A 17,254-nucleotide genomic window follows, 5' to 3' on the forward strand; every position below is an offset into this window, starting at 1 on the left:
GTGCAAGTGCGAGTCCCCATCTCTAATACATGCACATACTACACAAAGCAGCAGTTTTAGGCTTTATTATTCAAATAATAAACTGATGTATAAGTTCTGACAGTGATCTTAACGTTCCCTTTGACATTTATTTTCAGACGGGGAAAGGTCAGCAACATTTTTACCAACAATGAATGTAATTGAACAGATATGCAACAGCAGCTCCTTGTGGCGGGTACAGTTGTCACACTCTCACTACACACTCACAATGCATTCATAACCAAGGAAGCTTAATCATCAACATTTTGAGACAGAAAATAAACCAATACAAAAACATATTAGACAATTTAGGAACATGCGTATAAGAATGGCTTACTTTAATTTCTTCAGAATTAACAGAAATCAAAACCCTGATTTTAGGATCTAAGGTAAAGTGCAAGGAGATAATCAATGGATCATTCAGGTGCTTTCTTCCTCATCAACATCATCATCGCCGCCATCATCCCAACTGAAGTGCAAACAAGTTTTGTTAAATAGACAGTTTTGTTTTTAAGTGGATCACTGTTCATTAGTGAATTCTATCTTCTCCTCAATATTAGCTAAGTGGTATGAAAAATGTTTGCAACTGGAAATTATACCTTAAAAAAAGCTATATGGATATATCTAAGAAACAATCTAAGACCATGTTTACACCTGGTCACATCATGTAACCAGTACTGAATCCTGTATCCTGATTAGATTGTAATCACATGCATTTACACTTGGTTGGCAACTGCACCTCTGGTTAGTCATGCTGAAAATCTGTTTTGGACAGAATGTGCAAATTGCAAGTGCTTTTTTGCAACAATAGTTAGTGATGTTGTTCGTTATACTAGGAGGAGTTATGATCGTTGACTGTATTTTGATGAGACATAAATATGGCCTTGAATTTTTTGCTGTCTAGGCCTTATCCAGATTGCAAAATATATAATTTCAATAGTCACAATGTGATGCAGTTTAATATTTCTCATTTTTCATGACATTCAGTATCTCACAAAAGTGAGTACACCCCTCACATTTTGTCAATATTTTATTATATTTTTTTACAGGTCAAGATATGACACTTTGATACAATGTAAAGTAGTCAGTGCCCCCTACCCCCAGATTCTGGGCCCAAAGATCATACACTTTTTAACCAATAAATGTCCAGGGTTTTTTTCATGACTTTTCCATGCCTTCATGGCAAATTACCACACAACCACACAATCTTTACAACATCAGTGCAGATATGGACAATAAACCTAAAAATAAACTAAAATTTATAATCTATAATCAAAATAATAATTATATATAATTATAGTAGGCCTAAAATTAATCTGACAAAAATGTGGACACAAAATCTTTAATAATAAAATGTGTGTCACATCCTGAGAGCTCCATTGTGTATAGATAAATTACTGAATTACCTCTGAGCTGACGGATTTGTTAGATTTTCTTCATCGATAAGCGGAAACACAAAGATTTGTAGACCAAATTTCCATGACTTTTCCTAAACCTTCTGGGTATTTTTTATTTTTTCAAAACTTATCCAGGCCTGGAAATTGCTATTTTCAAATTCCATGACTTTTCCAGGTTTTTCATGACCCTACGAACCCTGTGGGCCGTGAAGCAGTTTTCAAACATAACTGCCCCACACACACCCCCCAAAATGACAACTGCCTTGTGGAGGAAGGTAAAGTTAAAAGTGACGGATTTGCCCAGCATGCCTCCAAACATAATCCCTATTCCCTACTGTTGGGCATCCTCAAATGAAAGGTGAAAGAGCACATTGTACCAAAGTGTCATATCTGTCATGTCATATTTACAAAAATGTGAAGAGGTGAACTCATTATCATACACACACACACACACACACACACACACACACACACACACACACGTGAACAAGTGTAAACAGGGTCTATGTGCACTTTTTGTCATAAAATAATGTCTAATGACAATGTTAATAAATAAAAACCCGTTACAATTCTACATAAAAAATACAGTTCAGCTCTGAGAAGAAAAGCAATACAAACCAATAAGTTGGAAGATAATGGGAAAGATCATAGACTTACAATAAAATTAGGTTGTTTCCTTCCTTTGCCTTTATCAGGAATATTTTTATAAAACAACATTAATTCCGTTGTATTGAATGGAAAATGTTTAGAGACAAGATATCTTAATGTAGAATTATATGTATTACTGGAAACACTTTAAAATGAGGGTACGTTAATTAACATTGCTTACAACAGAATGTCTTAACTAATTAATTATTAATTGACAATAGTTAAGACATTATTAATCATTACAGTTTGTATAACTAATGTCAAATCATTATTTACAACATTTTTAAGACATTAAATTTAGTAATGTTTAATAGAAATGTCTTTCTTAACTAGTGTCAATGAATAATTAGCTAAGACATCACTTAACCATTTAACAATGTTTATTATGGTCTGTTTTAAGTACTGTTAATTGTATTATTTGTAAACCTTATTGTAAAGTGGTACTGTATTATGTTGCAGCTAATCTGAATGAAAAGGTAGGAATGATTAAGGTTAGTGTTACAGGTTATACAGTGGTAAGTTTTGCTCCCATTCTCCAACAAATCTAGAGACTAGGGTATCCAACATCAGGGCCTGTATTTACAAAATATCATCAAAGAGAGGCTGTTCTGAATGAGAATATTGTGAGAATTTAATAAGAAATCAACTGATAAGCATTTAAAAAAAGTGTCCAATTAATATATTTTATGATAAATGTTTTGTATTGTTTTATTATGCCAGGATTTTGACCTTTTTGTGGATCCATCAGTCTTGATCCTACAAAACTAAGGCACTAATTTCCTCATTTCAAAACCATCACGTAACATCACCACCATTCACCAGTGGCTGCTTTTGTCCTGCTATACAGTGTCAGTTTAACATTAGCTACATTCCTCCAAACTGGCCAATAGATTTGGATTTTTCATTTATAGGATAACAACTGCATTTTATTTGTTTTCTGCCACAGTCGAAGTGTGTATAAGATCGGACACCGCAGTATAAGCAGCACAATATATAGAAAAAAGTATTGAGTATTGATAATGCTACTGAGTTGTTCTCAGGGACAGGCCTGGGCCCCTTAGTTCAAGTGAGGGCAAATCTTAATCTTAATTGTACACTGCCCCAGTGTACAAGTAAGGCATGGTTGGGTGAGTTTGGTGTGGAAGTTAAGTCTGGCTTTGGTGAATTCAAGGATAAAGTAACCTGTACGACTGTAAAATTTGGTGGAGGAGGGATAATGCTATTGGGTTTTTTTCAGGGGCATGGAATAACTTGACTGGCCTGCTACATATTAATGCCTATGGATTTAAAATAGGCATGTGCTGCTGTCCTAATACTTTGAAGGGCTGAAAAAATAGCTTGCTACCACAGGGACAACTGAGAAAATAAAATCCATGCAAGATTACTTAACAGCACAGTTTCAATCATATTCAATTTGATATTACAAGCACTTCAAAGAACAGTAGAGGAATTCTCTGATTCTTTGTGAATACAGGCCCAGAACCTGCTGGACTTAACCCAGCACTGATCATCTCCCGCTAGGTAACAATCTCATTAAAGGGCAGACGCGAGTCCTCCTCTTCCAGTGGAGTGTTCCCTACTTCAGGTCTAGCAGGACAGAAGAGCCACCTGAGCACAGCCAGCGTCACCCGCACCATCAGCCGGAGCAGCAGGAAAGCGAAGGGGACGGCAATCTGCATCATGTGGAAGATGGGTGAGCTGAAGCGGCTGAGGATGCAGGTGAAGAAGAAGGTTCCTAAAGCTACGCAGGGATAGAGCGAGAGTTTGGCGAACATAAAGGCGTGCTCCCGCCCGCCGTAGCGCACGTACGGGTGCAGTGTCTCACGCTCCGAAAAGAGCGCAGTGACCCACATGGCCAGCTGGAAAAGGCCCGCAAAGAAAATAATAACACAGCTGATCTGGATGGCCTCCAGCTCATTGCGGGATCCACGGGGGAACTCGTGGGTCAGCTGGTAGGCCAACGGCAGACCACCAACGAAGGCTAAGGAGAAAGTGTTGAAGAGGCCCATCAGACGAGTGGCCCGGGTCACGTGCAGGAAGAGCGAGTGGTGGACGAACCACAGCAGGCCTACAGTGGCAAAGGAGCCAAAATAGGCCAGGTACTCAGGGCCGTACTCCTGAAGTGCATTTATGAGCCTGCCGTCAAACTCCTTATTCACCACGGAAGGGTCTGGAACATTGTCCTCACTGAAAACAATAGAGTTATTGCACATTTTGTTACAAATCAGCACCAGTAAAATGATCATTACGTGTCAGTAGTGCTGCCATATTTTGCTTTTAATGTCACTGATTATGGAAAAACACAAAATGTGTTATTCAAGGTCTCCTTTCTCTAAAATCTACCTTTTCTTGTTCTTTGTGAAATACTATAGGTTTCTCTGAGCTGTATATGCATGGTGTTTGGGTTGGAGCCACTTGTTTACGGGTCATTCATACTAGAGACCACAACTAGAAATTTTAACATGAATGAAAAAACGATAGAATAAGACCTTTAATGGTTTTCTTGGTGACTGTGCACCCAGCTACCTTGAGATCATTAACAAGCTCAGACTCATCTTTATCCACAAGGTTAGATCTTGCATGGATCTCCAGAATGAGGGCAACTGACTTTTTTTGTTTTCCTTTCATTTTCGATTTAGTGGTCTCTTTCTCTCCAAGCTTTTTGTGAATGGTCTGGATGGTAGCCCATTCCAGCCAGTTTTGTTTCCGATATCCTTTGACAGCTCTTTGGTTCTGCCCATGGTGATCGAGAGGTTTGAATAGAAGAGACTGTTTCTGTGACAGGGATTTTTCACATAATGAAGTGAGATTAGGAGTACTTTCTTAAAAGGACAGAACTAAATTGTGTGCCTCATGGCTACATAAACAGTCTGTGGGGGGTACAAATTCTTGCTGGTTGGTAGGGATCAAATACTTATTTCACTCAATCAAATACAAATTCATTTATGACTCTTATTTACATTTTATGTTCTGGATTTTTTATTGATATTCAGTCTTTCTCTGTTAAAATATACCATGGAAAAATATTAAATCATAAAAATTATAGACTTTGTTTTTGCCATGATTAATTAAGGGAATTGGTACATGCTTTTGCCGTGCTTCAAGCCACGCAAGGTGTACTTTTCCCATCATTACAACAGCAAAGACTCACTGACGCCCTAAACCAAGAAGAAAGATGCTAATAAATAATTACAATAGTTTACGTTTTAAAAAGGTATAATCTACTGAAGTCGTAACATTAATGCACCCTGGATTAGAACAAAACTCATGCAGTTATGTCTCTTAAAAGCTCCACAGAGAGCAGTGGTGTCATAAACTGAAAAACCTTGGCTGCCACACACTGAAACCACATGTTTAGCAATACATTTCTGCACAATCTTCAGTAAAAGAGTTACATGTTGTTGATGCCTGAACTCCTAAAAGTGACTACTATTCTGGTACCCAGTATTTCAGAACCTCACACCAATATACTGTATGTTTAGTGTAGTAGTCCAGTTTATGCATATGTATAGTGTAATACACTCCATTAATAACGTAACTTAAATACATACCAAATGTCTAAGATGAGAAGGGTGGCTACAATGGCATACACGCCGTCACTGAAAGCCTCTACCCGCTCTTTGCTCAGTGGTTCATTTGGGTGATATGTGTAGAACACCATTGAGTCTGGAGTGTCATCCAACTGACCTGAGTTAAAAGACGGAGGAGAGAATTAATATAAAAGGTCAGTTATAAACACACTAAACTTCACTACCTATGAATGCGTCTGTAGGCATCAGTACTCACCACCTATGGCTTTATTCTTAATCCATTTCAAAGACTGAGAAATATAGGGCAGGAATATGACAATGGCCAGCAGGACATAAGACTGGAAAACAAAAAGCACAGATTCAGAAGCATTCATGTAGCATCATTTCAGTTACCATATTTTTTGCACTATAGGCTCACTTAATTTTTTTTTTCCCACCAAAAACCGCCAGTACGCCTTATGTATGAATTTTACCAGTCAGGTTTTAAGGTGCAGAAAGCCACTCCGATTGAAAATCTTTAGCAGTAGTAGCATTAGCCGTTAACCTCGCTAAGCACTAGCTCTTTTGCTGTTCAGAGGTGAGTATTATTGGCATGTAGCCTGCTGCTAACCCCAGCTAGCACTGCTGGAGCAGCATAAGCATTAGCCCCTAACCGCGCTAAGCTCTAGCTCTTTCGCCGTTCAGAGGTGAGTATATATAATGCTGCTGCACCCAGCCTTAGTGAAAATCTGAAAATCTAAGATTCCTTATAAAAAAAAAAACTTGCACTTGTAAAATAAATGTTTTTTTTTATTATTTTTTTTTATTTTGTAAGAATCACAGTTTTGTATACCTAGCTTAGCTTATCTTAACAGGTCTAACCACCCAGCGGTGAGACCTGATGAATTACACGGAAAACATGGTGACACCCCTGTTCCTTACTAGTGTTGCATAATGCACCCTATAATCCAATGCGCCTTATGTTTAAAAATAGACCAGAAATACGGTGCTCCTTACAGTGCAAAAAATATGGTACTCTATCTTGGGGCAGTTTCCTAGATAAGAATTAGGCCTAGTTTTAAATTAAACAGCATTTTGACTGAAGGGAAAATCTCATTGTCTAAGACTAGACTTAATCCCTGTCCAGGAATCTGACTCATATTGTTTTACTTTTAATGTGTTACTTAAACCAGAAACATGATTAAGAATACCTACCAATTGCAAAAAAATGATTGAAAAGATGCTGGCAAAGACACACATTATAGGGACCCTCATAATAACTTCAAGGACGTGGCGTCTGTAGTAGGCTTGGTTCTCCGACATCTGAATGTGCTCATTGAGGAGGTAAGGACGGCTGAATCCATAAACAACAATAATTGCCTGTGGATATGAGTGAGAACATTTAAAATTAGGCAATTCTGGATTCCCTTTTGGTTTTATTTGCATCAAATTTGATATAATTCAGATATTTATTGCATCTACAAAATAAGAACACTAATCCCTTGCTGTGTGTCTTAGTCCCATTTTACAGAGTTAATACAAAAAAAATCAGCTCTATTACTCTGTAGTAATTCTCAAATGGAAATACTACTATTATTAAGCAGTACATGAATGTTTTGCAATAAGTCATGCATGACAATGGGCACTTTGTTCGCATCATATTTATATTTAATAATACAGAGAGTTTTAGTTATTAAGACAATTCACTTTAGTTCTGGAATAGTACACACTGCAACATTATAAAATATAACATATAACATATAAAAACATAATTCATTCAGATTAAGTGTTAAACACGTGGAGTTTTGCTCCCATACCTGAATGAGGCCTATCACAATGACACAGGCACAGAAGAAGAGAATACCAAGAATGTTATTTGGGAATGTTGCCATCAGAGAAAACTGGAAAAGATGAAAGAAAAAAAAACATAAACTTGCCCTCCCTGTCAAACGTAGCACATTAAAGATCATAATTTTATTTTATTTAATCATTTAATAATAGGAACAATAGCATAAGTATGTGATAATTACCATTAATACAGTATTAGGAGAAAACTGCGCTCTGGACCAGAGTGTTGTCTGTATTTACACTGAACTCCTATCAGTTACTCCACCCTATTTCATTAATGCTTTATCCCAATTAGAAAAACATGGAGGAGCTAACAATGTTAACCATATAACAAGGATAGTGACTGATAAACTCATGGGAGATTACAAGCTAAAGTATAATATGAGTTAATATGTTCATAACTTTATTTTTAAGAAACTAAGAGCTCTATTTTTAGTGAACTTTAGGCAAGCCGACAACTTTGCACACCATGCAGCTTTCTTTAGAGCATGCCAGTGTGACTTTGCTATCATAACAACAGGAAAAGTACCCTTTGTTTGGCTCAAAACCTGCAAAAGGTATGGACTAATTCTCTTTAATAATCATGGGTGAGTTTTGGGCATAACGTGAATAAACCAGTCAGCGTGTCACATGCCATTCCCTTTAAGAGACAGGTACAATCTGACATTGGTGGATTGCTGCTGTGTTACTATGTGTGAGTAACAAGCTGGGATGAACACGTATTGAGGATGTGAATGTATTGACAATTCACTGCCAAGATAGCAAACGTCTGACCGTTGATGTCAAATTATGTTGTTGTTTTTTTTGTCAGTGTTTTTGTCAATGTTTTTCATTGCCAAGATAGCAATACACCAGAAATTTACCTGAAAACACCTCAATTCGAGACCACTGCACCCATTGGCATAGATATATTCCTAAAAGTGAGCTTTATGTTGATTGCAGTATTCACCTACTTAACCACTAGAGGTCATGATTTTGAAAACCTTTTGAGTAATCCACCTTCAACCTGAATCTGTCGATCAAATACCATGTGACTGTGTCTGTATAGTGAAATGACACATGACACACTGTAGCAGTGAGTAGTGCTTGAACATTTCCATATCTATTTCCTCAAACTGCATTACTCACTGTGTAAGGCAGAAATGTTATCAGCATCATGCAGGCCTGAAAAAAAGAGAAAAAAATGGAAATGAAAGGTCTGTGTCAAATAACAGGAACCTGAAACAAGAAACACACGATTCTACATGATATGGTGTTTTTTTGTTTTTTTGATACAGCAGGTATAAGTCAGTAAGGAGTCCCTGATGATGTGCCCTGTGTTTGTATGTTGATGTTCTTATGTTTTTAGCACCGTGAGCACAGCTTACACGCATATGTACTTACTAGAAGTGCATCACAATATTATGCAATACTGTCTGTCTGTGCATGACTGTAGTCTGCTGATGTACAGTTCCTACCATCACGGTTACACCACTTTCCTTTTTCTGTCTGAATGAATGCAAGTTTCACCACAAGCAAAGAAACATGAAGCATAAATACAATTAAAAAACTGTCTACAGACATGAGTGCTGGGGAAGTAGGTCACATGATCACTGCTCAGCTGCAGTGTGTTCAAAAATAATAATACAACTCTCTATTAAACTTCTATTTATTTATTAAATAACTGGATTCTTTCTCAAGTACTGATTCATCGAAATACACAGAAGCCGAACAAAATTAAACCATTTGCAGAATTTTAACAGGTTTTCATTTATTCTGTCCCTTTTTTCGCCATTGCAAAAAATGAAATAGCTAAGGTGTAATCATATAAAACTTCAATTTAAAATTTACTTAATATTTTTAATATCCCAGCAAACAAACCATTTGACTTTTGGGCATCAAACGGGTACCTCCTGGTACCTCCTTCCACCAACACACTCAGCTAAAATACACAGAGACCACAAAAGGCCCTATGAGGATGAGAGACCCTCAAAATGAACTTACACGAAATTATTACTATGTGTACTTTTATAAACTCACCAGATTAAGAAGTGCAAGTGTGTCATCGATGCGCTCAATGACCTGAAACAACCTGAAAACATGAAGAAAATAAAACAACTATAAAACCTTAAGCTAAACGACCCGGTAAGGCTGGGTGATATTTTAAATTAAAATTAATTTCATTATTGTTCAAATATATGAGCGATTCTCAATTATATAACTTACAATTTCTTTTCATTTGGAAACAGACAGGACCATTAAAAGTTATGGGCAAACTATTGTTTCTTTTAAATTTCATTTACATTTTTTTATTTAGTTATATTTATTATTTTTTAAATAGTAAGCAACTACAACTTTTATATTAAACACAGTGTAAACATAACCTCTTTATATTTCAGTTAAGAAAAAGTGTAAAATATGTAAACCACCAACACAATGTGCTGAGATTCACCCATGAATCAGCTTCTATATTTAAATATGTACAATCTTCATTATCCCACTTTAGAAAATTGAATCAAAATGCTAATGAGATTAATCAAAGTTCAGTGTTTACTTACCTTATATGGGCTGCCCAAGCAACAGTGACTATTAAAAAGGTCATCAAGTACACAGCGATCTTAGTAGTGAGGAGTAGCTGGAAGCTGTCCTTCAGCTCCTGAGGACGGAGAAATAACAAACAATCCTTAGAAACAGAATTAGAAATGCTTTGCGCTAAATAATACATAATACCACTCTTACTGGTCATGCACTCATGCCTAAAATAGGGCTCTATGATATCCACAACCAAGAGAAAAGTAAGCAATCAAGGATTTGATCAAATGAAGTTCATAGGATCCTACTAAAAGAAGAATTTATTATGTTATGCATTTGCAATCACCTTGATTAATGTCAAAGAAGCTCAGTGTAGTAATGCACCATGTACAGAGTGCCATTTCATCACAAGATATTTCAGAAAACATCCACTTCTCATTTAAATGTGTGTGTTTGTTGGTTTCTGCTTTTTGTATAGAGCATGGGGTCAAATTACCCAGTAAACCTACAACCTACACACTTGAAATTAACATGCATCCTTTCTGTTTTTAGCAAAAGGAAAATTTACACTGTTCTCATTTCCTATTATATATCTACTAGAGACTGATTATATCTGTCCAGTATCATTTATTTTGCTTTAATCCTGAATATATGGAGTGCCTTATTCATATCATGACATTCTCTACAACAAATAGACTGTTACAAATCTAAAAAAAAATCTATTTTTTTAATATCTCAGTTAGCTGTGTGCCATGCCATACCGTATGCAATAATAAAAGTTAATTAAGTTCATTTTGTTCCAGTAGTGTATGGAATTTTTTTTCAGTGTTTTGCCATATTGCCAAGAGTATCGTTATTGTGAAAATCCCATGAAATATTGTGATATTATTTTAAGGTCATAATGGCCCACCCCTAGTCCTGTTACTGTTTGTGACACATTCTCACACATTGTTTCTGGCTGGAAGAAGGAACCAATTATGGTAAGAGTCTTCCAAATGTCCAGTTGTTGGAATCTTCACCCAAAAATCAAGACGAGGCACCTAGTTTTAGGTTTGCACACCAGCCATGACTATCATCACCTCCATTCATTAGCTTGTAACTATAAAGTGCTCAGCTAACCCGTGTGGATGATGGATGGACAGTGTGGTCTCGCATGTGGGTGTGGTTATAACAAATGTTGCAGCAGAAGTAGTGATAAGATTAATGTGGCAAAGCAAAAGCAATACTTTGCTGCTGGGGGGAGCAATAAAACACTTTGGTGTTCACACTACAATAATAATATTAATCAGGTCATATTGGTCTCTGATCACCTTTGAATGTGGCAACTTATGTTCAGATTTATGTTAACACCAAACACCCAGACTCTGACCATGCTGACCAAGAAGAGGTGGATGAAAAGACAAGGATAGATGGATGTATTGGTCACGTTATGTAATACTACTGTAGTGCAACACTGTCTCTTTTAGCTTTAGGTTTTACAGAATTAGTGATTCCCTCTATCCAGAAAATAGGAACCCTTGTGTGCTAGCACAGCCATTGATAAATTCAAGCAACTCGGTTCCTGAAGAGAGCTTTTAATACAGCCTTAACCTCATCCTCTAAAAGTCTTTAAAATTAATCACTGCCTTCCTAACAAGTCTTTGATTGTGTGAATAAGGTGTTAGACTTGTGTTTGAGCTGAAATCTACAAGACGACCACGCCTCTAGAGGGGGGTACTGATGCACAGCTGTCACTTACGATGATTAGGCATGTTCACAACAACAGCAGCAATGGTTAAATTGTTCAATTTGACTAGACTGCCTTTATAGAGTTTTATACTGCTCTATACATTTTATGATTAATTCTGTAGATTTAGAGCAAATAAGACAAAAACATGATTACAAAATGTAAGCAAGCAATCCAAACAAAAATGACTCAGTCATGCTTTTGGCCTTTTCCTCCGTCTGGAAGAAATCCCTCTGCTCTGTTCAGCTTTTTAACAACACCAGACTGTGAAGAATGAATCACTTTCTTACTGGAGATAAAAAGTTTTACAGATTAATTCTAAACAGCTGAAGAACTAGAACTAATGTGTCTTACCTCATTGTTTTGGAATTTGGTATGGGCAACAGGTAATATCTGCAACGAGAAAGAAAAAACACAAATGAGAGGATGATGATGGATACTGAATGAGATTAAATGGTGCAGCATTTATAGTATTGTGCAAACTTTTTAGTCACCTGTGGAAAATTAGAATGAAAAAGCTCCTTATCTAGGTAGGAAGTGTTTATTTATTCAGTAAGCATTACCTTGCTGAGAAAATCAACATGTCAGCTAAGCTAAACTGTTCACCAGAACTGGGTATTTTCCTGTTTGAGTTTGATGGTTTAGCTGGTACATCTGACCAACCTAAACAATCAGTATGATCAAGCCTGACCCACTGAACGACCAGTATAACAAGAGAGACCATTTCAGTTGAACAGAATGACAAGAAAGTCGAAGCAAATTGACCAGAATGACCAGCACAAGCAGCTTGACCAAGCTGTCTGAACAGAATGAACAAGTTGTTTGGCAAGCATGACTGGCATCACCAGGTTGGCTGACCAATACGGTTGGCAAGCTTGGCCAACACAACAGAGCTGGTCAAGCAGTATGACTCAAATCAAATGCAACATACACTATGTTGACCATTACAAGGTTTGTTTCATCATACACTAGCAATTAGTTTATCAGGGAGAAGTCAATGAAAAATATTTCACAATGTGAGTAGCTCCTTCTGTTGCTGTGTTTATGTGGATCTCTGTGGAAACGTGCACTCAAAGTGTAATTACGGTGGGTAGCAGTGGACAAGTAGCTATTTTATTAAACGCGAGGTGACAAAATTCAGAGATTTACAAACAGACAACAATAAAATTACCGGAGGACCACGGAGTTTAGAGCAAAAAACATAGGAATTTCAGCCTGTAATTTTCTCAGAGGACATGATCTGAGAAAAACACATACATGATCATTCCAGACGGGAATAAAATCTCAGAGGACCCTCCCATAAATGAGAAATTACCTCAGGACCCCCTGAGAAACTAATCCCATCCAGATAGGGCTTAGAACCACTTAAAACCAGCAGAAGCAGAAGCTTGTTGTGAGCTGGATTGTTACTTAGTTGTGTTTATACATTATCAGTCAAAAGATTGGACGCACCTCTTCTCATTCAATGTGTTTTCTATCTTTTTATAATTGACTTTTACATTGTAGATTAAATATTGAAGACTATATTATTAATATATTGCCTGGCCAAAAAAAAAGGTCACACACACTAATATTTTTGGACCGCTTTTAGCTACAATTTCACTGTGGCATTGTTTCGATAAGCTTTGACAATATCACAAGTTTTTTTTTTATTCCAGTGTTCATTTCATAATTCATTTTTCATCAAGATCTTGCAGCAGCATTAATGATGGTAGAGTCTGACCTCTGCACAAAGTCTTCTCCAGCACATCCCAAAGATTCTCAATGAGGTTAAGATCTGGACTCTGTGGTGAACTCTCTCAATGCATGTGTGAAAATGATGATCTCATGCTCCCTGAATCACTCTTTCACAATTCCAGCACCATGAATCCTGATATTGTTATCTTGGAATATGTCCGTGTCATCAGGGAAGAAAAAATCCATTGATGGAATAACCTGCTCTATATTCAGTATATTCAGATTCATTCTTTCAGCACATACTGTTGCTGAACCTAAACCTGACCAACTGCAGCATCAACCCCACATCGTTTACTTTAGTTAAATCCAGGTAAGACAAAGCAGAACATGTTTCATAATATAGATGAATTGGTTTTAATTGAGATAACGTTCTTATATGTTTAAATCATCAGCACAACCCTGTATCTGTATGTATTTTGTCTGTAGGTCAGTGTGCACACTCTGTAGTGATGTTGTGCTGTCTGTAGGTCAGTGTGCACAATCTGTAGTGATGTGCTGTCTGTAGGTCAGTGTGCACACTCTGTAGTGATGTTGTGCTGTCTGTAGGTCAGTGTGCACACTCTGTAGTGATGTTCTGATCTATATAATTCAGTGTGCACTCTGTAGTGATGTTGTGCTGTCTGTAGGTCAGTGTGCACACTCTGTAGTGATGTTCTGATCTATGTAATTCAGTGTGCACTCTGTAGTGATGCTGTGCTGTCTGTAGGTCAGTGTGCACACTCTGTAGTGATGTTCTGATCTATATAAGTCAGTGTGCACACCCTGTAGTGATGTGATGTTGTGCTGTATGTAAGTCAGTGTGCACACTCTGTAGTAATGTTCTGATCTATGTAAGGCAGTGTGCACACTGTAATGATGTTCTGATCTATGTAAGTCAGTGTGCACACTCTGTAGTGATGTTCTGCTCTGTGTAAGTCAGTGTTTACACTCTGTAGTGATGTTGTGCTGTATGTAAGTCAGTGTTTACACTCTGTAGTGATGTTGTGCTGTATGTAAGTCAGTGTGCACATTCTGTAGTGATGTTGTTCTGTATGTAAGTCTGTGTACATTCTGTAGTGATGTTCTGCTGTATATAAGTCAGTGTTTACACTCTGTAGTGATGTTGTTCTGTCTGTAAGTCAGTGTGCACACTCTCTAATGATGTTGTGTTGTATGTAAGTCATTGTGCACACTCTGTATTAATGTTGTGCTGTATGTAAGTCAGTGTGCACACTCTCTAATGATGTTGTGCTGTATGTAAGTCAGTGTTCACACTCTGTAGTGATGTTCTGATCTATGTAAGTCAATGTGCACACTCTGTAGTGATGTTCTGATCTATGTAAATCAGTGTTTACACTCTGTAGTGATGTTCTGCTCTGTGTAAGTCAGTGTTTACACTCTGTAGTGATGTTGTGCTGTATGTAAGTCAGTGTGCACATTCTGTAGTGATGTTGTTCTGTATGTAAGTCTGTGTACATTCTGTAGTGATGTTCTGCTGTATGTAAGTCAGTGTTTACACTCTGTAGTGATGTTGTTCTGTCTGTAAGTCAGTGTGCACACTCTCTAATGATGTTGTGTTGTATGTAAGTCATTGTGCACACTCTGTATTAATGTTGTGCTCTGTGTAAGTCATTGTGCACACTCTGTATTAATGTTGTGCTGTGTGTAAGTCAGTGTGCACACTCTCTAATGATGTTGTGCTGTATGTAAGTCATTGTGCACACTCTGTAGTGAAGTTGTGCTGTATGTAAGTCAGTGTGCACACTCTCTAATGATGTTGTGCTGTATGTAAGTCATTGTGCACACCCTGTAGTGATGTTGTGCTTGTGCTGGTGAGCTCACCATGACCGTGGCTATGATGGAGATGAGAGCGTCGCTGTAGGCCAGCAGGCGGTGGGAGGGCTGGGTGCTCCTCTGCCCGTCTCTCTCTGAGGGAGTCAGGCTCTCCAGGAAGGAGTTGGAGTCGTTTCTCAGCGGGTTCCTCTTCTCCATCGCCTCGTCGTCGTGGTGCTCGATGATCTCGCTGCTGTCGCAGTTTTCCCCCATGACTGCAGTGAGCGCGCGCTCTCAGTTCTGGACTAATATCAGTGAGAACTGAGCTGAACTGAGACTAAGAGCTGCATTCTGACAGAGCTGTGCAGACCTGCTTCACACACGCATATATATATATATATATACTGTTTAAAACACACACACACACACAGACAGAGCTCAGAGCCCAGATACACACACAGAGAACACAGGGAAACTAAATCAGAGCCCACAGGAAATGACACAATGTTTGGACACGTGATAATCACGAGCGCTGGTCCGCTGCGCTGCGCTGTGCTGCACTGGTCAGCAGGGGGCGCTGAGAGCACACGGACTGCTGGTGCTGAACAGTTAAACAATGCATGAACTTTTTTTTGTGGGTTGACTATAGTTCACTATAAACTCATTATTTAATTATTTAATCGTTAAAATTTTCATTTTTAAATGTAATTAAATGTAGTTTTCAATGTAGTAAAAGGCCAAAACAAAAACTAGATAATTGAAATAAAAAATTGGATAAAAACAGGTCAGTGTAAATGTAGCAGTTGAATTATCTGACTGTATCAAGCTAAATTTCAAAATGAACAAAAAAGGTATTTTTTAATCCGATTTTTTAAATTATCAAGTTTTTCATTTCAGCCCTTCGCAAATAGAATTTTAAGAAAAACGAAAAGTTGAATCTTATCTCGATTATCAGATTTGTCCATTTTTGTGTATTGTAACACAAATCTGATGGTATAATCCAACTTGCAAAATGCAAAAAAAAAAAGAAAAGAAAAAGAATATAAGACATATTTTTGTATTTTTTTCTTGCAATTCCGATTGTAAGGGGCCGAGATGAAAAAAATAAAATTGGAAAAATGGATGAAAACTTATTTCTTGTACACAGCACTACATTAAAAAAATGAAATATTGAGTTTTTAGATTGATATGGTCAGAAAATTAAACTGCTAAAGTTTAATTGCTCTCAAAATCTTTCGCAGAGATCACACCCAGCTGACACACAAAAACCAGGGTTATTCCACCAAATATTGATTTCTGAACTCTTAAAACTTTATGAATATGAACTTGTTTTCTTTGCTCTGCATCTTTTTTGTTATTTCAGCCATTTCTCATTTTCTGCAAATAAGTGCTCTAAATGATATAATTTATATTTGGAATTTGGGAGAAATGTTGTCTGTAGTTTATAGAATAAAACAACAATGTTAATTTTACTAAAACATATACCTATAAATAACAATCTCAAAGAAACTGATTCAAAAAGAGAAGTGGTCTCTTACTTTTGTCTGCTGGACCACTCGGCACCCTTAATTTGGCTCTATTTTTAATTAGAAACCCAGTTGGAACTGATGTAATGTATACATGAATAACAATTCTGTGAACATAAATTACATGTTTAAATAACTCACACAAACATTGCCACTGCAGAAAAAATCAACAATACAGGATAAATATAGAAAATATTTTTTTAAAATACATTTTCTTTGAATGTATGATTTCAATAGCATTGCAGCTTTTGACTAAAATAAATCACTCCTGTTCTTTCTTATCAGATGAGAAATCAAATGTAAAAAAGCAGCATTAGTTTAAGGATATACAGAGTATTCTGGAGGAGTCTGCTGGGAGTCCAGTATAAGCAGCAGGCCCAGATTAGAACCGGTATGGGAGGGAGATGGAGGCTGGAGAGGCTAGACATGCAGACATGGCCTCGGGCTACAAGCAGTCAGACTTCAATTACCCTGATTTACACACCAGGATGTGGTTCTTAGTTAGCCATTGACTTGGTGCTTTCAGTATAAATACTTAGAGAATTATTGATTTGATAGATTTTGCATATCTTTTCTTACTCA

General features: G+C 37.2%; 1 protein-coding gene across 1 annotated transcript; it reads right to left on the minus strand.

Annotated features, from left to right (window-relative positions):
• Positions 1–49: 49 nt before the first annotated feature.
• Positions 50–15,637, minus strand: tmem175 (transmembrane protein 175). Its single transcript, XM_007250478.4, has 10 exons — positions 15,216–15,637; positions 12,012–12,050; positions 9,958–10,055; positions 9,440–9,491; positions 8,549–8,584; positions 7,390–7,473; positions 6,788–6,952; positions 5,850–5,931; positions 5,615–5,750; positions 50–4,250 (listed from the first exon to the last, which is right to left on the minus strand). The coding sequence occupies exons 1-10, from the start codon at positions 15,417–15,419 to the stop codon at positions 3,581–3,583; spliced, it is 1,566 nt and encodes a 521-aa protein (XP_007250540.1). The 5' UTR covers positions 15,420–15,637; the 3' UTR covers positions 50–3,580.
• Between the last annotated feature and the right edge of the window lie 1,617 nt (positions 15,638–17,254).

This window comes from Astyanax mexicanus, chromosome 22 (assembly GCF_023375975.1).
Source record: "Astyanax mexicanus isolate ESR-SI-001 chromosome 22, AstMex3_surface, whole genome shotgun sequence".
NCBI lineage: Eukaryota > Metazoa > Chordata > Actinopteri > Characiformes > Acestrorhamphidae > Astyanax > Astyanax mexicanus.